At 39.8% G+C, this 22,971-nt stretch overlaps 1 protein-coding gene across 1 annotated transcript in view; it reads left to right on the top strand.

Moving 5' to 3' along the window:
* Window positions 1-340: 340 nt before the first annotated feature.
* The window catches only part of LOC128061314 (membrane cofactor protein-like), a 51,022-nt gene continuing 28,391 nt past the window's right edge, over window positions 341-22,971 (top strand). The window contains exons 1-3 of the mRNA XM_052653586.1: window positions 341-584; window positions 3,766-3,954; window positions 4,296-4,398. Of these exons, the coding sequence (XP_052509546.1) occupies window positions 341-584; window positions 3,766-3,954; window positions 4,296-4,398 (536 nt within the window). The remainder of the gene's footprint in view (window positions 585-3,765; window positions 3,955-4,295; window positions 4,399-22,971) is intronic.

The raw sequence follows: 22,971 nt of genomic DNA, 5'->3' as shown, positions 1-22,971 counted from the left end.
CCACCAGAAGGCTGAAGACACAGCCTTACCCAAGAGTGGGCCCATGTTAACCCTAGGATCCCTGGCACCCCAAAACCAGGTGTAGAACAGGGTCTTGTCTGCCAGGAGGTCAGCATAGATCCCTGACCTGGCCTAATCCATGAAAAGATGGACAGCAGCCCCAAGAGCCCCTGAGCCTCAGCCCACCCACTGTGTGTTAACACCAACTCCAGGACCCTGTCCCTGAAAGCAGGGTCCGTGGGACCTGGTCCTGCCCACCTTGAGCCTGGTACTGCTCACCAGCACTAATGCCAAGACCAACAGAGCCCCAGGCCACGAGCAAGCTGACACATCCTCCAAGATGCCTTGTGCCCCTCAGCCAGCCATGTCGGGATCTGACCCTACCCATCAACTGGTCAACACCAGCTATGGAACCCACCTGTGCCTTGACCCCAGCCACCAGCAGGCTGACACCAGCTCTGGGGCCCCTGACCCTGCAGCTGCCACCCTGAGGACCAGGTTCTATCCTCCCTGCCCCAAAACAAAAACACCCAAACACGTCTCCACATCCAGCCACTTTGTGACCTGGTTCTACCTATCAAAGCGCTGGCTCTAGGACTGGGATTCCCCTGACCTTGCAGCAAATCATACTAAAATCCAGACCTACACACCAGTGACTAGCAGCCTCAACACAGAACAGAGCCTGGCAGTCATCCAGACCAGGAGCCCAGCATTCCTACAGTCGTGGACACAGTGGTCAGACCACCACAGCAGAGGTGTTCGGAGAGCCCAACTTACGATTTCTGAAGACAAGGCATGGCTTGGCATTCAGTACCTTTCCTTTACAATTGATGATGTGTTCAGTTTCATCTTCCCCACCAACTAGAATCTTCTTTATGTGGTACTTTTTTCAAGTTTGATTAAAAAAAACGTGTTATAGGATATAGATGTTCTTGCTTACGAGCATTCTATCAGCCTTTTAGAATGTTAGTTTATACAAACATGGACTTAAGTTTCAGTGAAATTTATTTTGGTATTCCTTTTAAAAAGTAGTTTGTGTGGACAGTGAGAAAAGGGGCAGGATGGTCAGGTTTCATTGAGGTCCCACTTTGATCAGAGACCATAATTATCCTGAAGTTACCATCTGGGCACGGATCTGAGTTTGTGCTTGAGTATGAGAGTTATTTTTAAATTTTGTAAGCAGGTAGAGAGTCCTTGCCCGACTTTTGCAAGTGTACAGAAGATGAACAGTTCTCTTGATACGTATAGAGACTGTTTCATCTTCTTTAAACTCATCTGGAAAATTGAAAAATTGGGGATTTTCTGAATGCAATCTATCATATTCTGTAATGACATACTATATAATGCTTCTTGTAAAAGTATAGCATTGCAGGCCAATAATAATTGTACTGTAAACCATCTGGAAAAAAATCTTAGTCAAGATATGTTTACTTTGAAAATCCTCATAGGAATAAAGAATCCAGTATACTGAATAAGAGAAGAAATTGTTCAGATACATAAAGCAAATCAAATACATAAAACAAATAACACTTGTATAATTTAATTATGGGCATGCTATTAACTTGATTTCTTTCTTGGTTCCAGGAAGCTCTGAATGATGTTATACATTTCTATCTAGAATGGAATTATTTAGCATTTCTAGTCCATTTTTTCCCCTAATGTAAAATGAGAACGTATAGCTCAAATTGAGTAAATGTAATGTTATTAGTAAAATCCAACTCTATTTTTAATAAGTACATCCTTTTTGTTTGTTTGTTTGTTTGTTTGTTGCTTTTGTTTTGGCCAGTTGATGGAGGTGCATTCGTATATTCAGATCAAAATACTGGAAATGTTGAAAACATTTTGCCAATAGGTGGATTTCAGCATATGGTGTAAATGAAATGTCGGACAGAGTATCAAGAGAGGAATATGGAATTTAGAAAATGATGAAAAAGGTGAATAATATTTCACTTGTTTAGAGTTCTCTCTTGACTAGTCTGTCAATTTTAAGACCTAGATCCAGGAAGTAATTACAGTAAAGGCTCCTCAGGGATCAAAATAGATCTATCTCCCTTCTCCTTTAGGTCCTTAACCTTATAGGAGAGGCCTCTGCATTCTTTAAGCACTTTAAGACTTTAAATATCATAATATTTTTACATCATTTCTAGCAGATTCATAAGATTTCCAAGAGCACAGATGATTAAAAGGAAGAGGACTTCTTGAAGCAGGAATAACACTGTCCTAGGGAAGAACCCCCCACAGAAAAAGGCCAGACGTAAACAATTCTAAAATCATAGCAATATAGTTTACAGTCAGGATACATTGGATAAACAGCCCAAAGAGTTACTGCAGGAAGCTTTTAAGGGTATGTACAATCCATTAATCAGTGAATGAAGATTAAATCATGTTTACAGTAACATCCAAGAAACCAATTTTTTATGTAAGGTTATTCAAAGTAATAAAATTTGGTATTTAAAGGGTACCCATTTATTTATAAAATGTTCAATTCACTAACCTAGACAGCGTATTAAAAAGCAGAGACATTGCTTTGCTGACAAAGGTCTTTATAGTCAAAGCTATGGTTTTTCCAGTGGTCAGTCATGTATGGATGTGAGAGTTGGACTATAAAGAAAGCTGAGCACCGAGGAATTGATGCTTTTGAACTGTGGTGTTGGAGAGGACTCTTGAGAGTCCCTTTGACTGCAAGGAGATCAAACCAGTCCATCCTAAAGGAAATCAGTCCCGAATATTCATTGGAAGGACTGATGCTGAAGCTGAAGCTCCAATATTTTGGCCACCTGATGGGAAGAGTGACTCATTAAAAGTGATGCTGGGAAAGATTGAAGGCAGGAAGTAAAGGCGACAACAGAGGATGAGATGGTTGGATGGCATTGCCAGCTCAATGGACATCAGTTTGAGCAAGCTCTGGGTTATGGTGAAGGACAGGGAAGCCTAGCAAGCTTCAGTCCATGGGGTCGCAAAGAGTTGGACGTGAGTGACTGAACAACAACAATTCACTAATATAAAACAAATAGAAAGAAGTTGTATTTTTAAATACTTTAGCCCGTATTTATTTTGACCTATGAAACTCACAGTGTTTATTTGATATTACCTCTTACCCAGTGTGTACAGAGTATAGGACAGAAAGAAGGCATATGATCTCTGCCCTCTAGGACATGCCTTCTGAGAGGAAACTAAGCCTAAACTATGGAAAAGTAATCTGATCAGAGTGCTATATACCTTACAAGACTTCTTAGGGAGAGGTGAGTTTTGAAATGATGAATTTAGAAAGAATAGGGAAGGACACATACCTATAAATACATTTTAAAACCCAAAACATAGATGCTATCTTTTCAATTGTGTTGAATGAAAGTTCACCTTATTCCTCAACAAACCAAAAAAGCTCATAGATGGTTATTTAAAGTAAGCAAGGCACAGCCTTTGCTACTACTACCACACGGGTAAAAGCATGGGTGTGTATGCGTGCTCAATTCTGTCCAATTCTTTTCGACCCCATGGACTATAGCCTGCCAGGCTTCTCTGTCCATGGGATTTTGGATTGCCACTTCCTCTTCCAGGGGATCTTCCTAACTAAGGGACCGGACCCAGATCTCCTGCGTCTCCTGCGTCCTCAGTAATTCTTTACCACTTAGCCGCCTGGGAAAGCATGAGGCAGTCCTTGAATCTATTTATTCTGTAGCACCTACCTGAGGCCAGGCCGCAGTCCCTGGCTGATGAAAGAGATAAAGCACTTCATTTGCATGTTCTTGTTCTCTCTGTTCCTAGAGGCTTGTGGTGATCCACCAAGATTTAAAACTATGATGCTCCAAGGGGAGCCTAAACCCAATTATCGTCCTGGGGAATGTGTGCAATATGAGTGTCGTCTAGGTTTCAAGCCCAAGCTTCCTGCTCTCCCCAGATCTGCTGTTTGTCAAGATAATAATACATGGTCATCTCTCCAGGATGCCTGTGTAGGTAAATAAACGAACAAAAATGTTTTATAGCACTGGATATTTACGCACATCTTAGTGTGCCTCTTCCATTACTTCAGTGATGATTTTATCATGAGAATATAGGTTTTTAGATATCTGTGCATTTGTTCAGGCTTTGAAAAATCCCCAGGGAATCTTTTTCTTGGTAATTGTTTACCTGGGTAAATATGAATCTTGTTTGGCCGTATAATATGGAAAGAAAACAATAGTTAAATGAATAATAAGATTCCCATGAATTCAAACAAGCAATATAGACTTTTGAATTTGATTTAAATCTATTTTTGAAATTAGTATAAACCAACATATTTGAATATTTTCTTTTAGAAAAATCATGTCCTAATCTAGGAGATCCTGTGAATGGCTACGTTAACTTAGTGAATGGAAGTGTTCTGTTCGGTTCACAGGCTCACTTTGCTTGTAATCCAGGGTAAGTAAGATGCTCATTACAGAAAATACGGTTCAGTATTACTAATTCCATTTTTGTTTTGCCCATCTTTTTAAACATTTCTACAAACTAGATATCATTTTGTTTTCTATGTGACAAGTCGTACTTGTAGCCAAACAATTATTGCACTATTTATGAAGACCTGAGAAATGTGTAATTAGAAAGAAGTTTAAATTGAGGTAAAACCAAACTGTATACTACTATGTGTGTGTTCAGTCGCTCAGTCACTTCCAACTCTTTGAAACCCCATGGACTGCCAGGGTTCTGCCAGGCTCCTCTGTCCATGGAGTTTTCCAGGCAAGAATACCTGGGTGGGTTGCCACTTCCTAACTCCAGGGGATCTTCCCAACGCAGGGATCGAAACTGCATCTTTTGTGTCTCCTGCGTTGATGGGGATTCTTTAACACTAGCATCACCTGGGAGGCCCATATAACTTATTATATGTAATAACAAACCTATTGTATAAATTAAAAATGTAGCAATCATGGTAACTTTATTCTTGACAATAATTTAAAATTGCCAATTCTTAGAGTTGAAATGGGGCTTATGGAACTAGGAAGTAGAACTGTCAACCAAACATACTCTTATTTTGAGATAATCTGTAGTTTTAAGGACCTAAATTGATCTGCTTATCCTGGATGATAATGTTGATCATAATCTCTTAATTGGAAAACCTTATTTTTGATGCTGCTACAAAGGAGTGAAACATCTCAAAAAGAGGTACTGAGCATTTAATAATAGCTTTTTTTTTCCCCTACAGGGCTCCTTTATTATTACATATTGGAGATATTGGGCATTTATTTTAAAGTATGATTTTAGAATTAAAATATAATACACTGGAATGCAACAGGTTTTCTTAATATTAAGCATCTTTGCCTTTGTTCATCTTGGAGGAAAAGTTTTCAGTTTGTCACCACTGAGTATGAGACTGTGCTGTGTGCTTGTCATGTATGGTATTGATTACCCTGAAGGAGTTTCCATCTGTTCCTAGATTGTTGAATATTTTTTTATCATGAAAAATGTAGAATTTTGTCAAATGCTTCTTCTTTATCAGTTGAGATGATCATGTGAGTTTTTCCTCTTCCTGCTGCTGATGTGATATATTGCATTGATTGATCTTCATGTTGAACCATCCTAGCATTCCAGGAATAATTTCTTCTTGGTCATGGTTTTTAATCCTTTCTATAGGCTGATGAACTGTTTGCTAGTATTACATTGAGGATTTTTACGTCAGTATTTATAAGGAATACTCTTCTGTAGCTTGGTTACTTGTAGTGTCTTATTCTAGCTTTGGTGTCATTATTACACTGGTATCAGAATAAATTCAGAATGCTGCCTTCCTCTTCAATTTTTGTAAAACTTTAAGCTAAGAATTGGTATTACTTCTCTTTTAAATGTTTTGCAGAATTAAACAGTGAAGACATCAGATCCAATACTTTTTTCGTTAATGGGAAATTTTTGATTACCGATTCAATCTCCTCACTAGTCATAATCAATTCAGATTTTGTATTTTTAAATGAAGTCTTGGTAGAGTTTGTGTTTACATGAATTTGTCTTTTATATCTAGGCTATCCATTTTTTGTCATAAAATTATTCATAGACGTCTCATAATATTTTTTAATTCTGTAGAACTAAGGGAAATATCACCATTTTCATTTCTGATTTAGGTAATTTGGATCTTCCTTTTTGTCATAGTCCATCTAGCTAAGGGTATATCAATTTTCTTCCTCTTTTGGAAAACCAACTTTTGGATTCATTCGGTATTCTCTACTAATCTCTCTTCTGCTCTAATCTTTATCGTTTACTTCTTTCTGCTAGTTTTGTGTGTGTATCTTTGTTCACGAGTCCCTTAAGTCGTAACATTAGGTTGATTATTTTACAGCTCTCCTCTTACTTTTAATTAAAGACTAGTTTACCTACAAACTAAATTAGTCCAGATGCATCAGATGGGGATTTGATATTTCTATACATTTCAAAGTGATTAACATGATAAGTCTAGATACAACTTATCACCATACAAGGTTATTACACTTTATTGACTATTTTCCCCATTATATCCTTGTAACATTTCTTGTGTAACTAGAAATTTGTACCTCTTAATATCACTCATTTAATTAATTTCTCCCTCCACCCCTTCCCAGGGCAAACACTTTTTTGTTTTTTGTAACTGGAGTGTTTTCATACTGTTCATGGAGGGAGGCCTGGCATGCTGCAGTCCACGGGGTGGCAAAGAGTCGGACACGACTGAGCGACTGAACAGACCTGAACTGAACTGGAGTCTGTTTCTGATTTTTGTTTCTTCATTTGCTTTGTATTTAAATTGCAAATATAAATGATACCATGCAATATTCTATTTTTCTGTCTGACTTGTCTTACTTGGCATAATATTCTATAGGCCAATCCACATTGTCACTAATGACAAGATTTCCCAGTGTTTATGGCTGACTTATAATCCTCTGTGTGTGTGTGTGTGTGTGTGTGTGTGTGTGTTCTTAATCCAGTTAGTCTATTGAAAGGTCTTTAAATGAATATAATCATTTTATATTAGTTCAGTTCAGTTCAGTCACTCAGTCGTGTCTGACTCCTTTCGACCCCATGGACCACAGCACTCCAGGCCTCCCTGTCCATTACCAACTCCTGAGCTTGCTCAAACTCGTGTCCATTGAGTCAGTGATGCCATCCAACCATCTCATCCTCTGTCATCCCCTTCACCTGCCCTCAGTCTTTCCCAGCATCGGGATCTTTTCCCGTGAGTCAGTTTTTCGCATCAGGTGACCAAAGTACTGGAGAGTCAGCTTCATCACCAGTCCTTCCAATGACTATTATTAGGGTTGATTTCCTTTAGGATTGACTGGTTTGATCTCCTTGCTCTCCAAAGGACTCTCAAGAGTCTTCTCCAGCATCACAGTCTGAAGGTATCAAATCTTCGGCACTCAGATTTTTTTATTGTCTGGCTCTCACATCCATACACGACTACTGGAAAAACTGTAGCTTTGATTAGATGGACCTTTGTTGGCAAAATAATGTCTCTGCGTTTTAATACACTGTCTAGGTTTGCATTGCTTTTCTTCCAAGGGGCAAGCATCTTTTAATTTCATGGTTGCAGTGATTTTGGAGCCCAAGAGAATAAAGTCTGTCACTATTTGCATCATTTCTCCATCTATTTGCCATGAAGTGATGGAACCAGATGGCATGAACTTCAGTGTTTGAATGTTGAGTTTTAAGCCAGGTTTTTCAGTCTTCTCTTTCACCTTCATCAAGAGGATCTTTAATTCCTCTTCACTTTCTACCATAAGGGAGGTGTCATCTGTGTACCTGAGGTTGTTGATATTTCTCCCAGCAATCTTGATTCCAGCTTGTGTTTTATCCATTCTGGAATTTCACAGGAGGTACTCTGAACATAAGTTAAATAATATATTATCTTATATATTACCTATATTATACTGAGGTATGTTCCCTTTATGGGGAATATCCCAGGTGGTTCAGTGGTAAAGAATCTGCCTCAATGCAGGAGCCATAGGAGATGAAGGCTGGGTTGGGAAGATACCCTGGAGAAGGAAATGACAACCCACTCCAGTATTCTTGCCTAGAGAAACCCATGGACAGGTGAGCATGGTTGGCTACAGTCCATACAGTCACAAAGAGTGTGACACACCTGAGCACACATGCAATGCTTTCTTCCTTCCCTCTATATCCATGTTGTTGAGAGTTTTTATCATAGATGGATCTGGAATCTGTTAAAAGCTTTCTGCATCTGTGAGATAATCTATGATTTTTATTCTTCAGTGTGTTATTGTAGTATATTACAGTGACTGATTTGTGACTTTGAACCATCCATGCAGCCCTGGTAGGGCTTTCCTGGTAGCTCAGCTGTTATGGAATCCACCTGCAATGCAGGAGACCCCAGTTGGATTCCTGGGTGGAGAAGATCCCCTGGAGGAGGGCATGTTAATACACTCCAGTATTCTTGCCTGGAGAATCCCCATGGACAGAGGAACCTATAGGGTGACAGTCCATGGGGTCACAAAGAGTCGGACATGACAGAGCGACTAAGCACAGTACATGCACCCCTGAGATAAATCCCACTTAATCATGGTGTTCAGTTCAGTTCAGTTCAGTCACTCAGTCATGTCCGACTCTTTGCGACCCCATGAATCGCAGCACGCCAGGCCTCCCTGTCCATCACCAACTCCCGGAGCTCACTCAGACTCATGTCCATCGAGTCAGTGATGCCATCCAGCCATCTCATCCTCTGTCGTCCCCTTCTCCTCCTGCCCCCAATCCCTCCCAGCATCAGAGTATTTTCCAATGAGTCAACTCTTCGCATGAGGTGGCCAAAGTACTGTATGATGCTTTTAAAGTATTTTTTAAATATATTTGCTAATATTTTATTAAACATTTTTGTATTTAAGTTCATCAAGGATATTGGTCTATAATTTTCTTTTGCTGTGGTGTCTTTGTCTGGCTTAAGTATTAGAGTGATTCCAGACTTTTACAATGCATCTGAAAGTGTTTCTTTCATTTAAATTTTTTGAAATAGTTTGAGAAGGATAGGTGTTCTCTTTCAATTTAATAAGGCATAGTTAGTTTGCAGTATTCTATTAGTTTCAGGGGTACAATAAAGTAATTCAAAACTTTTATAGATTAGGCTTGGTTTATCATTATTATAAAATATTGGCCATATTACTTGGGTTATATAATATATTGTTAGTTTGAGAAGGATAAGTGTCAACTCTTCTCACAGTGTTTGTTAGAAGTCACCTTATGTGACTTGTGTTTGCTGAGAGTTTTTTTATTAGTGACTTAATTTCATTACTGATAATTAATTAGTCAATATTTTATCTTTCTTCCTGGTAGAGTCTTAGGAGATTGTGCCTTTCAAGGAATTTGTGCATTTCTTCTTAGCTGTTCACTTTATTGCCATATAGTTGTTCATGGTAACCTTTATGATCCTCTTTGTTTCTTTAGCATTGGTTTTAAGTTTTCCATTTTGATTTCTCATGTTACTGATTTAGACCCTCTTTTTTTTTTTTAATTGATGAGTCAGGCTAAATGTTTTAACATTTTTTTTAATGTTTTCAAAGTACCAGGTCTTTTTTTCTTCTGTCTTTTTTTTCTATTTCATTTATTTCTGCCTTGATCTTTATATTTTTTTCCTTCTACTAACTTTTGATTTTGTTTGTTCTTCATTTCCTGCTTCCTTGAGGTGTAAGTTAGGTTGTTTAATTGAGATTTGTCTTGTTTCCTAAGGTAAGCTTCTATTGCTAGAAAGTTTCCTCCTGGAACTGCTTTTGCTGCATCTTACAGACTTTACGTCATTGTATTTTTGTTTTCATCTGTCTCCAGTTTTTAAAAAATTGTTCTTTGGTTACATGAGTGGTCTGTTCATTGTTTAACAGCATAATTTTGAGCCTTGTTAGTGTTTATAGCTGATTTCTGGGCTCATGTCTTTGTGGTCAGAAAGAATGCTTGACATGATTTCAATTTTCTTAAATTTACCAAAGCTTGTTTTATGGCCTAGAATATGATCTATCCTGGAGGATGTTCCATGTGTCCTTGAAAAGAATCTATATTCTTTTGCTTTGGGATCTGTGTTCCATACATATTTATTAAGTTCATCTGACATAATGTTTCATTTAAAGCCAGTGCTTCCTTATTGATTTTCTGTCTATATGTCCTTTGATGTATGTGTGTTGTTAAAGTCCTGTTTGATGTTGCTGTCAATTTCTCCCTTTATTTCTGTTATATTTTCCTTATGTATTTAGCTGATTGTCTATTGTGTACATATGCATTTACAATTGCTATATCTTCTTGGACTGATCCCTTGATCATTATGTAAGGTTCTACTTTGTCTCTTTGACGGTCTTTGTTTTAACTCTATTTTGTCTGAGATAAGTATTTGTATTATAACTTTCTTTTGCTTTCCATTTACATGGAATACATTTTTTCATTCCTCCATTTTCAGGCTTTGTGTCTTTATATCTGAAGTGAGTCTCTTTGATGCAGCATATCCTTAGATCTTGTGTTTTACCCATTTAGCCACTCCATGTCTTTTGATTAGAGTATTGTTTCTTTTACATTTAAAATAATAATTGGTAGGTATCCATATTTTGTCATTTTCTTAATCATTTACTGTTTGTTACTGCAGTTCTCTTTCATTCTTCTTTTGCTATCTTTCTTTGTGATTTGATGAGTATCTTTAATATTGAGTTTGGATTTGTTTCTTTTTTTGTGTGTGTGTGTATGTATTATAGATTTTTCATTTGTGATTACCATGAGATTTTTATATAAAACATCATGATTGCTTAACATTGCTGATTTCTTAAGTTCAAATACGTTCTAACTACACTTATTTTTACTCCCCTCCTCTCATGTTTAATGTTTTTGACATCATATTTTATAGCTCATTGTTCTGTGCATCCCTTAACTTCTTATTTTATGTGTGTGTGTGTGTGTGTGTGTGTGTGTGTGTGTATGATTTGACTACTTTTGTCTTTTAACCTTCCTGCTAGTTTTATAAATGGTTTATCTACTACCTTTCCTGTATGTTTCCCTTTACAAATAAGATAATTCCTTCACAATCTTCATATTTTTTAGTTGTGGCCTTTTCTTTTTTACTTAAAAAAAGTCCTTTTAACGTTTTTTTTTTTGTGTGTGAAGCCTATTTCAGTTCAGTTCAGTTCAGTTCAGTTCAGTTCAGTCGCTCAATCGTGTCCAACTCTTTGCGACCCCATGGATCGCAGCATGCCAGGCCTCCCTGTCCAGCACCATTTCCCGGAGTTCACTCAAACTCATGTCCATCGAGTTGGTGATGCCATCCAGCCATCTCATCCTCTGTCATCCGCTTTTCCTCCTGCCCCCAATCCCTCCCAGCATCACAGTCTTTTCCAATGAGTCAACACTTTGCATGAGGTGGCCAAAGTACTGGAGTTTCAGCTTTAGCATCATTCCTTCCAAAGAAATCCCAGGGCTGATCTCCTTTAGGATGGACTGGTTGGATCTCCTTGCAGTCCAAGGGACTCTCAAGAGTCTTCTCCAACACCACAGTTCAAAAGCATCAATTCTTCGGCACTCAGCTTTCTTCACAGTCCAACTCTCACATCCATACATGACCACAGGGAAAACCATAGCCTTGACTAGACGGACCTTTGTTGGTTAAGTAATGTCTCTGCTTTTCAATATGCTATCTAGGTTGGTTATAACTTTCCTTCCAAGGAGTGAGCATCTTTTAATTTCATGGCTGCAGTCACCGTCTGCAGTGATTTTGAAGCCCATTTAGTGGTGCCGAATTCTTTTAGTTTTGCTCGTCTGTAACATTCTTTCAAATCTAAGTGACAGAACTGTGTTTGTTAGCCATCCGTATGTCTTCTTTGGAGAAATGTCTATTTAGTTCTTTGGCCCATTTTTTGATTGGGTCGTTTGGAGAATAGCACTGAAACATGTATACTATCATGTAAGAAACGAATCTCCAGTCTATGTTCGATACAGGATACAGGATGCTTGGGGCTGGTGCACGGGGATGATCCAGAGAGATGATATGGGGTGGGAGGTAGGAGGGGGGTTCAGGATTGGGAACTCATGTACACCCATGGCGGATTCATGTCAATGTATGGCAAAATCAATAAAGTATTGTAAAGTAAAATAAAGTAAAAATAAAAATTAAAAAAAAATCTAAATGATATCTTTGCCAGGTGCAGGATTTTTATATATAGATTTTTAGCTTTCATCCCTTTAACCTTATCATGCAACTGCCTTTTGAGCTTTAAAGTTTCTTCTGAAAATGCTTATAATCGTATGGGAGTTTGTTATATGCAGCCAGCTGCTTTACTTTTGCTGCTTTTAAGAATCTATCTTTAATTTCTACCAGTTTGATTACAATGCATCTTGGTGTGGATCTCTTTGGGTTCACTGTGTTTGGGACTCTGCTTTCTGGACCTAGAAATCTATTTCCTTTCCCATGTTAAGGAAATTTTCAGCTATTTGTTCTTTAATTAAATTCTCTGCTCCTTTCTCTCCCTCTTCTTCTTCTGTGGCCCCATGATGCAGATTATTTAGTATGTTTGATATTGTCTCAGAGAGCTCTTAAACCATCTGCATTTTTTTCAATTTTTTTCCAATCAGCTTTAGTGATTTCCACTATTCTGTCTTCCAGTTGCTGACCCATGGTTCTGAATCATGTAATCTACTGTTGAATCCTTCTGGTGTAATTTTATTACAACTATTGTATTCTTCATCTCTGTTCAGGTTTTTTAAATATTTCATAACTTATTAAATTTCTTACTATATTCATCCATTCTACTTCTGACTTTTTTTTTAACTTTCTTATAATCATTACTTGAACTTTTTATAAGGTATATTGCTTGTCTCCACTCCAGGTAGTTCTTCTGGGCTACTTCCTTCCCATGGGACGTATTTTTTCTTACCTTATTTTACCTAATTCTCTGTGTTTTCTTTGTTCTAGGTAGCTCAGATATGTTTCTGAGTTTTGGAAAAGTGGTCTTATGTAGAAAACATTCTATATGGCCCAGCAGGGTACTCCCATCTGTTTACCACATGTGTATCTTCTAATGTTGTTCCTTATATGCGCTGCGAGGCTCTTTATTTATGGCAGAGTCACCTGCTGGGGAACACTGATAGCAGTGCTGGCCCTCAGATGGGTTGGCTGACAGGCCATGCCGCATGCAGAATCTGATGGCCCACACTAGTGGGTGGGACTGCATCTTGGTGCAGTTGTCTGCATCGCCCAGGGAGTCATGGGGCTGGTGTTGACTGGCAGGACCAGGCCCAGGGTGTCTGGCTGCTCATCCCAGTGCATCTTGGGACTGTTGCCAGTTAGTTGGTGAATGGTAAGCCCCCAACACTAATAAGCGAGGAAGAGGTTCTCAAAATGGTATATTTTGTGAGCACCACGTGTCCTCCTGGTACAAGGAACTCCCCAATGGCTACCACCAGTCTCTGTGTTCCCAGAAGGAGGCCCAGTTGCCTCTTGGGGAGGCTCTGCATGACCACAAACTGAGTCTTATCCCTCTGAGTTACTCCCTCTGGCTTATGTTTCAAAGTGTGCGAGGTGTTACATTTTTTAATGTAAACATTTATACATTCAAACTTCCTTCTTGTCACATCTTTTGCTTTATTCCATCCATAAGTTTTGGTAGGTTATATTTTCATTTCCTTTTTTTACCAAGTCCAAGTACATTCTCCTTGATGCATGACAGGGCAATAAATCTGAGAGGTGAAGTGTTACGGCAAAGAATACAACTTTATTCAGAAAGCTGGCCGACTGAGAAGACTCCAGACTAATATCTCAAAATAACCATCTTATTGTGATCTAGATGCCAGGTTCTTCTATAGAACAGAGAAGGGGGGGCGGTGGTGAGGAAGTAAAGTAAAAAAAGGCCATTAATCTTACAGAACTCTTCTGCAATGGCCAACCTCAGGGAGGGGATGTGAAATTTTTTCCCTTGTTGTGGGACAAGGTCCTGAACAAAGACCTGAGGTAGGCCGTTATATATGGTTACGATAATAAAAGCAAAGGAAAGCAAAGGTTAAAATCAAAGATATAAGCCCAACTTGGAGTCAATATTGACTCTTCCTTGTAACACATTCATGTCAAAGTGTATTCTAAGTGCCCTTATGATTTCTTCTTTGATTCATTGGTGCGTAAAAGGACTTTTAAAATTTTAGCAATTTTGAGAATTTTCCAAATTTCCCATTTATTTTGATTTTGGGGCTTGTCCTGTTGTGATCAAAGAACGTATTTGTATGGTATCTACCTTATTTTTTTCCCCCTCCCCAACCTGATAGCTACCTTTTAAAATCCATTAATTCTTATTAATTTTGGCCTAGCAGAATTAACTGCTATTAAGAGGAGCATAGTAGGCTACAGTCCATGGGGTCGCAAAGAGTCGGACATGACTGAAAGGCTTCACTTCACTTCAAGTATGTATTATCTATTATGAAGAACATTATTTTTTTTCATCTGTGACCTAAAATGTGATCTGAGCTGGGAAATGTCCAGTGTGCACTTGAGAAGACTATGTTCTGTTGTTAGACAGAGAGCTCTGTATATGTCAGTGAAACCTAGTTTGTCTTGTATTGTTGAAGTCCTCTACTTCCTTATTTATCTTCTACCAAGTTGTTTAATACATTATTATGAGTGGGGTATTGAAGTTTCCAACTATTGCTGTAGAAATGCCTATTTTATAGAAATGTGTTTCACTCCCTTCAGTTCTGTCATTTTTTGCTTCATATATTTTGATAGCTTCTTCTTAGATGCATAAATGTTTATAATTGTTATATCTTATTCAAGTACTTAACCCTTTTTAAAATATAATGTCCTTCTTTGCCTATACACTTTTTCTCTAGAGTCTATTTTGTCTAAATTAGTATAGCCATCCCTGCTCTCTTTTAGATACTATTAGCATGGAATATTTTTTTGCACCCTTTCATATTCAACACATTTGTGTCTATGGACGTCATGTGAGTCTCATGGGGATATAGCTGAATCATGTGTTTTATGCATTCTGCCAATCTCTGACTTTTGATTGAGTTTAATACATTTAAATTTAATAAATTACTGAAAGGGGGGACTTATTTCTGTCATTGTACCATTTGCTTTCTATAAGCCTTTTAGCTTTTCTGTTCCTAATTTCCAGCATTACTTTTTTCTTTTGTGTCTAGTTGATTTTTATAGTGAAATGAATAGTTTCTGCGTTATTTCCTTTCTTGTACATTCTATAGCTATTTTGTTTATGGTTACCATAGGGACTACATTTAACTTCCTAGAGTTACAGAACTCGAAGTTGAATTAATACCAAATTAACTACAAAAACTGTACTAGCAAACCACCTGTAATCCAATGCTATCTTTTAAAATCGCCTATGAATTTACTTTTAGTGAGATGTTTATTTTTCCACAACAATTTGAGTTACTGTCTGCTGCTGCTGCTGCTAAGTCCCTTCAGTCCTGTCCGACTCAGTGTGACCCCATAGGCCACAGCCCACCAGGCTCCGCTGTCCCTGGGATTCTCCAGGAGAGAACACTGGAGTGGGTTGCCATTTCCTTCTCCGATGCATGAAAGTGAAAAGTGAAAGTGAACTCGCTCAGTCGTGTCCGACTCTTCACGACCCCATGGACTGCAGCCTACCAGGCTCCCCCGTCCATGGGATTTTCCAGGCAAGAGTACTGGAGTGGAGTGCCATCGCCTTCTCCAGTTACTGTCTAGTGTCCTATTATTTCACCTTGTAAGACTCCCTTAAGTGTTTCTTACAGTTGAAGTCTCAGTCAGTTCAGTCACTCAGTTGTGTCCAACTCTTTGCAACCCATGGACTACAGCATGCCAGACTTCCCTGTCCATCACCAACTCCCAGAGCTTACTCAAACTCATGTCCATAGAGTTGGTGATGCCATTCAACCATCTCATCCTCTGTCATCCCCTTCTCCTACCCTTCTGCCTTCAATCGTTCCCAGCCCCAGGGTCTTTTCCAATGAGTCAGTGACTCATCAGGTGGCCAAAGTATTGGAGTTTCAGCTTCAACATCACTCCTTCCAGTGAATATTCAGGACTGATTTCCTATAGGATTGACTGGTTGGATCTCCTTGCAATCCAAGGGACTCTCAAGAGTCCTCTCCAACAACATAGTTCAAAATCATCAATTCTTCAGCACTCAGCCTTCTTTTTAGTCCAACTGTCATATTCACACATGGCTGTGGAAAAACCATAGCTTTGACTAGATGGAAAGCTTTGCCTTTGTTGGCAAAGTAACATCTCTGCTTTTTAATATGCTGTCTAGGTTGGTTATAACTTTCCTTCCAAGGAGTATGCATCTTTCAATTTCATGGCTGCAGTCACTATCTGCAGTGATTTTGGAGCCGAAAAGATAAAGTCTTTCACTGTTTCCATTGTTTCCCCATCTATCTGCCATGAGGTGATGGGACCGGATGCCATGATCTTAGTTTTCTGAATGATGAGTTTTAAGTTTTTTCACTCTCTTCTTTCAGTTCATCAAGAGGCTCTTTAGTCCTTCTTTGCTTTCTGCCATAAGGGTGGTGTCATCTGCATAACTGAGGTTATTGCTATTTCTCTCCACAATCTTGATTCCAGTTTGTGCTTCATCCAGCCCAGCATTTCTCATGATGTCCTCTGCATATAAGTTAAATAAGCAGGGTGACAATATCAGCCTTCACATATTTCTTTCCTGATTTGAAACCAGTCCATTGTTCCATGTCCAGTTCTAACTGTTGCTTCTTGGCCTGCATACAGGTTTCTCTGGAAGCAGGCCAGGTGGTCTGGTATTCCCATCTCTTTAAGAATTTTCCAGTTTGTTATGATCCACACAGTCAAAGGCTTTGCCATAGTCACTAAAGCAGAAGTAGATGTTTTTCTGGAACTCTCTAGGTTTATCATGATACAGCAGACATTGGCAATTTGATCTCTGGTTCCTCTGCCTCTTCTAAATCCAACTTGAACATATGGAAGTTCACAGTTCATGTACTGTTGAAGTCTGAATTGGAAAATTTTGAGCATAACTTTGCTGGCATGTGAGATGAGTGCAATTGTGCAGTAGTCTGACCATTCTTTGGCATTGCCTTTCTTTGGGATTGAAATGAAAACTGACCTTTTCCAGTCCTGTGGCCACTGCTGAGTTTTCCAAATTTGCTGGCATATTGAGTGCAGCACTTTCACAGCATCATCTTTTAGGATTTGGAATAGCTCAACTGGAATTCCATCACCTCCACTAGCTTTGTTCATAGTGATGCTTCCTAAGGCCCACTTGACTTTGCATTCCAGGATGCCTGGCTCTAGGTGAGTGATCACACCATCATGGTTATCTGGGTCATGAAGATCTTTTTTGTATAGTTCTTCTGTGTATTCTTGCCACATCTTCTTAATATCTTTGCGTCTATTAGGTCCATACCATTTCTGTCCTTTATTTTGCCCTTCTTTGCATGAAATGTTCCCTTGGTACCTCTAATTTTCTTAAAAAGATCTCTAGTCTTTCCCATTCTACTGTTTTCCTCTATTTCTTTGCATTGTTGCTGAGGAAGGCTTTCTTCTCGCTCCTTGCTATTCTTTGGAACTCTGCATTCAGATGCTTATATCTTTCCTTTTCTCCTTTGCCTTTTGCATCTTTTCTTTTCTCAGCTACTTGCAAGGCTTCCACAGACAATCATTTTGCCTTTTTGCATTTCTTTTTCTTGGAGATGCTCTTGATCCCTGCCTCCTGTACAATGTCATGAACCTCCATCCATAGTTTTCAGGCACTCTGTCTATCAGATCTAATCCCTTGAATCTATCTGTCACTTCCACTGTATAATCATAAGGGATTTGATTTAGGTCGTACCTGAATGGCCTAGTGATTTTCCCTACTTTCTTCAAATTAGGTCTGGATTTGGCAATAAGGAGTTCATGATCTGAGCCACAGTCAGCTTCTGGTCTTGTTTTTGCTGACTGTATAGAGGTTCTTCATCTTTGGCTGCAAAGAATAAAATCAATCTGATTTTGGTATTGACTATCTGGTGATGTCCATGTGTAGAGTCTTCTCTTGTGTTGTAGGAAGAGGGTGTTTGCCATAACCAGTGCGTTCTCTTGGCAAAACTCTGTTAGACTTTGACCTGCTTTGTTTTGTACTCTAAGGCCAAATTTGCCTGTTACTCCAGGCATCTCTTGCGTCCTACCTTTGCATCCAGTCCCCTGTAATGAAAAGGACATCTTTTTTGGATGTTAGTTCTAGAAGGTCTTGTAGGTCTTCATAGAACCAGTCAACTTCAGCTTCTTCAGCATTAGTGGTTGGGACATAGACTTGGATTACTGTGATATTGAATGGTTTGCCTTGTAAATGAACAGAGATCATTCTGTCCTTTCTGAGATTGCATCCATGCACTGCATTTCAGACTCGTTTGTTTACTGTGATGGCTACTCCATTTCTTCTAAGTGATTCTTGCCCACAGTAGTAGATATAATGATCATCTAAATTAAATTCACCCATTCCAGTCCATTTTAGTTCGCTGATTCCTGAAATGTCGATGTTCACTCTTGCCATCTCCTGTTTGACCACTTCCAGTTTGCCTTGATTCATGGACTTAACATTGCAGGTTTGTATGCAGTTTTGCTCTTTACAGCACTGGACTTTACTTCCATCACTGGTCACATCCACAACTGAGTGTTGTTTTTGCTTTGGCTCCATCTCTTCATTCTTTCTGGAGTTATTTCTCCACTGCTCTCCAGTAGCATATTGGGCACCTACTGACCTGGGGAGTTGATCTTTCAGTGTCCTATCTTTTTGCCTTTTCACACTGTTCATGGGGTTCTCAAGGCAAGAATACTGAAGTAGTTTGCCATTTCCTTCTCCAGTGGACCATGTTTTTTCAGAACTCTCCGTCATGACCCGTCCATCTTGGATGGTCCTACATGGCATGGCTCATAGTTTCACTGAATTAGACAAGAATGTGGTCCACGTGATCAGATTGGTTAGTTTTCTGTGACTGTGGTTTTTCATTCTGTCTCCCCTCTGATGGAGAAGGATAAGAGGCTTATGGAAGCTTCCTGCTGGGAGAGACTGACTGTAGGGGAAACTGGGTCTTGTTCTGATGAGCAGGGCCATGCTCAGTAAATCTTTTAATCCAATTTTCTGTTGATGGGCGGGGCTGTGTTCCCTCTCTGTTGTTTGACCTGAGGCCAAACTATGGTGGAGGTAATGATAATGGCAACCTCCTTCAAAAGGTCCCATGATGCACTGCTGCACTCAGTGCCCTCAGCCCTGCAGCAGGCCACGGCTGACCCACACTTCTGTTAAAGGCTCCTGGACACTCACGGCAAGTCTGGGTCAGTCTCTCGTGGGGTTACTGCTCCTTTCTCCTGGGTCTTGTGTGCACAAGGTTTTGTTTGTGCCCTCCGAGAGCCTGTTTCCCCAGTCCTGTGTAAGCTCTGGAGGCTCTATGGTGGGGTTGATAGCAACCTCCTCCAAGAGGGCTTATGCCACACCCAGGTCTGCTGCACCCAGAGCCCCTAGCCCTGCAGCAGGCCGTTGCTAACCCATACCTCCACAGGAGACACTCACACACAGTTCTGGCTCAGTCTCTGTGAGGTCTCTGGGTCCTGATGTGCACAAGGTTTGTTTGAGCCCTCTGAGCATCTCTGGCAGCTGTGGGGTTTGATTCTAAACGTGTTTTCACCCCTCCTGTTGTCTTACTTAGGTTTCTCCTTTGCCCTTGGATGTGGGGTTTCTTTATTTTGGTGGGATCCAACATTCTCCTGTCAATGGTTGTTCAGCAGTGAGTTGTAATTTTGGAGTTCTCAGAGGAGAAGAGGAGTGCACATCCTTCTACTCTGCCATCTTGGAGTCAAATATAAATCATACTTCCAGTTTTCATCCCAATCCCAAAGAAAGGCAATGCCAAAGAATGCTCAAACTACCGCACAATTGCACTCATCTCACATGTTAGTAAAGTAAAGCTTAAAATTCTCCAAGCCAGGCTTCAGCAATACATCAACTGTGAACTTCCAGATGTTCAAGCTGGTTTTAGAAAAGTCAGAGGAACCAGAGATCAAATTGCCAATATCCGCTGGGTCATGGAAAAAGCAAAAGAGTTCCAGAAAAACATCTATTTCTGCTTTATTGACTATGCCAAAGCCTTTGACTACGTGGATCACAATAAACTGTGGAAAATTCTGAAAGAGATGGGAATACCAGACCACCTGACCTGCCTCTTGAGACCTGTATGCAGGTCAGAAAGCCACAGTTAGAACTGGACATGGAACAACAGACTGGTTCCAAATAGGAAAAGTAGTACATCAAGGCTGTATACTGTCACCCTGCTTATTTAACTTCTATGCAGAGTACATCATGAGAAATGCTGGGCTGGAAGAAGCACAAGCTGAAATCAAAATTGCTGGGAGAAATATCAATAACCTCAGATATGCAGATGACACCATCCTTATAGGAGAAAGTGAAGAAGAACTAAAGAGCCTCTTGATGCAAGTGAAAGAGGAGAGTGAAAAAGTTGGCTTAAAGCTCCACATTCAGAAAACGAAGATCATGGCATCTGGTCCCATCACTTCATGGCAGATAGATGGGGAAACAGTGGAAACAGTGTCAGACTTTATTTTGGGGGGCTCCAAAATCACTGCAGATGGTGACTGCAGCCATGAAATTAAAAGACTCTTACTCCTTGGAAGGAAAGTTACGACCAACCTAGACAGCATACTAAAAAGCAGAGACATTACTTTGCCAACAAAGGTCCATCCAGTCAAGGCTATGGTGTTTCCAGTGGTCATGTATAGATGTGAGAGTTGGACTATAAAGAAGTCTGAGCGCTGAAGAATTGATACTTTTGAACTGTGGTGTTGGAGAAGACCCTTGAGAGTCCCTTGGACTGCAAGGAGATCCAAACAGTCCATCCTAAAGGAGATCAGTCCTGGGTGTTCATTGGAAGGACTGATGTTGAAGCTGAAACTCCAATACTTTGGCCACCTGATGCAAAGAGGTGACTCATTTGAAAAGACCCTGATGCTGGGAAAGATTGAGGGCAGGAGGAGAAGGGGATGACAGAGGATGAGATGGTTGGATGGCATCACTGACTCAATGGACATGGCTTTGGGTGAACTCCAGGAGCTGGTGATGGACAGGGAGGCCTGGTGTGCTGTGGTTCTTGGGGTCGCAAAGAGTTGGACATGACTGAGTGACTGAACTGAACTGAAGAGCATGAGAATGAGTATTCATTACATCAGTTGTCATGTTCAACAGCTATAACCCAAAATATTCTTTAAAGGTCAGAAATTCTCTGAGACATGTCCAGATTCTCTGTTACAAAACACGGCCAGCACCATGCACACCTCATTTCCCCAGAAGTCTGTGCATGTCCAGGAGTCTCCAGTGGAGGTGTGGGTCAACAGTGGCCTAGTGGTCACAGTCTCTGTCTGTTTTTATTCCTGGAAAGGCCCTAATTTCTCCATAACTTTAGAAGAACAGTTTTTTTCTGGATAGGGGATTTTTGTTCGATAGTTGTTTTTTGTATTTTTTTTTCTTTTAGCACTTTGAGTATATATACTCACTGTCTTGGGGTTCTGAGTTCCTAATGAGAAATTTCATGATCTTGTTTAGAATCCTCTCTATGTGATTATCCTTTCTCTTTCTTGCAACTTTCAGTGTTCTCTCTTTGTCTTTGTCTTTTGAAAGCATGAGCATTATGCATTTCTTTGAGTTCATCTTAGGGTGCATTGAGATTTTGCCATGTTTATATTCACATCTTTAATCAAATTCGGATATTTTCTGCCATTATTTTTTCAAATGTTCTCTCTCTCTGCTATCTTCTCTACATTGTCTCTGAGAGTCCTACATTGTGTATGTTGGTTAAATCTGTTGGTGTTCCACAGTTCCAAAGATTTTTTAGGCTCTGTTCATTTTTCTTTAGTCCTTTCTCTTTCTGTTCCTCAGAGACACTAATTTCCATTTTCCTGTATTCAAGTTCTCTGATCCTTTCTTCTTTTTGGTCAAATGTGCCTCCCATGGATTTTTAACGTCCATTATTGTGCTTTTCAACTCCAGAAGTTCCTTGAGGTTTCTTTCCAGTTCTTCTGCCTCCCATTTGAGATTTCCATGTTTCACACATATTCTCTTGACCTCATGATTTCTTCCTTTAGTTCTTTAAACATCCTTAAGCCAGTCATTTTGTTTTCGTTTTTCAAATATTACTGAGGGCCTACCCATGGGGGTAGGCAGGAGGCCTCTGTGAAGTCAAAACAGGCGCCAGTGGAGAGGCATTATTTGACTTCCTTCTGGAGGCAGTTTGTTGGTACAGCCACATTTGTTCTTATGGCAGTTGGCAGCGTGAAGATTTAGGTGAGCATACCTAAATATGGGCATCCCTAAATGGGAGATCATTTGTAAGAGTGTATTTTGAGGCAACTTGCACAAGGAAGTTCTCAGTGATGCCACTCCACAGGCAAAGCACCAAATGCAAGGCGGACTATTTTTTTTAATTGTTGATTAATGGCTCTGGGCTGAATATCAGCCTGATGTACAAACTGGAAAAGTTCGGGTCTTTCCTGAGCCATCCCCAGGGCATACATCACCACTGTCCTATTCTCCTGCGTGCGCAACTGCTTTTGAATGTCCTAGCATTTAACGTCTGGCCCCTTTAAGCGGAAAAATTAACGAAGTGGGGAACAAAGGGCACTTGATATTTAAGCCCCTTGAAAGTTGCTTCAGCCAGGGCAGAAGGGGATTACAAGAGTAGGGGGAGGTGTGTCAAAAATGGCTACCTGTTTCTTTGTCTAATTATCTGTGATCAGAAGCAGCTATTAGTGATAAGAACACAGATCCTCATATTTGGAGGACAGGGTCCTTTTTGAACACCTTGGCTCCCACAAGCAACTTGTAAGCTGTTCTGGGAACACATGCAGAGAACCCTGCCACACTGCTATGGGTGAGGATGGGTAGCTACCACTGTGCTAAGGTAAGAGTTGAAATGGATAGTTTTCTGCCAAAATAAGCCAATTTACCTAAGTCTTCACCTGGACATTGTAAACCATCAACAGAAGTTAGAGTTCCAAAA

The sequence above is a fragment of the Budorcas taxicolor genome, chromosome 16, assembly GCF_023091745.1.
Source record: "Budorcas taxicolor isolate Tak-1 chromosome 16, Takin1.1, whole genome shotgun sequence".
In the NCBI taxonomy this organism is placed as follows: domain Eukaryota; kingdom Metazoa; phylum Chordata; class Mammalia; order Artiodactyla; family Bovidae; genus Budorcas; species Budorcas taxicolor.
The sequence above is the reverse complement of the archived record's forward strand: the minus strand, read 5'-3'. Positions and strand labels throughout refer to the sequence as shown.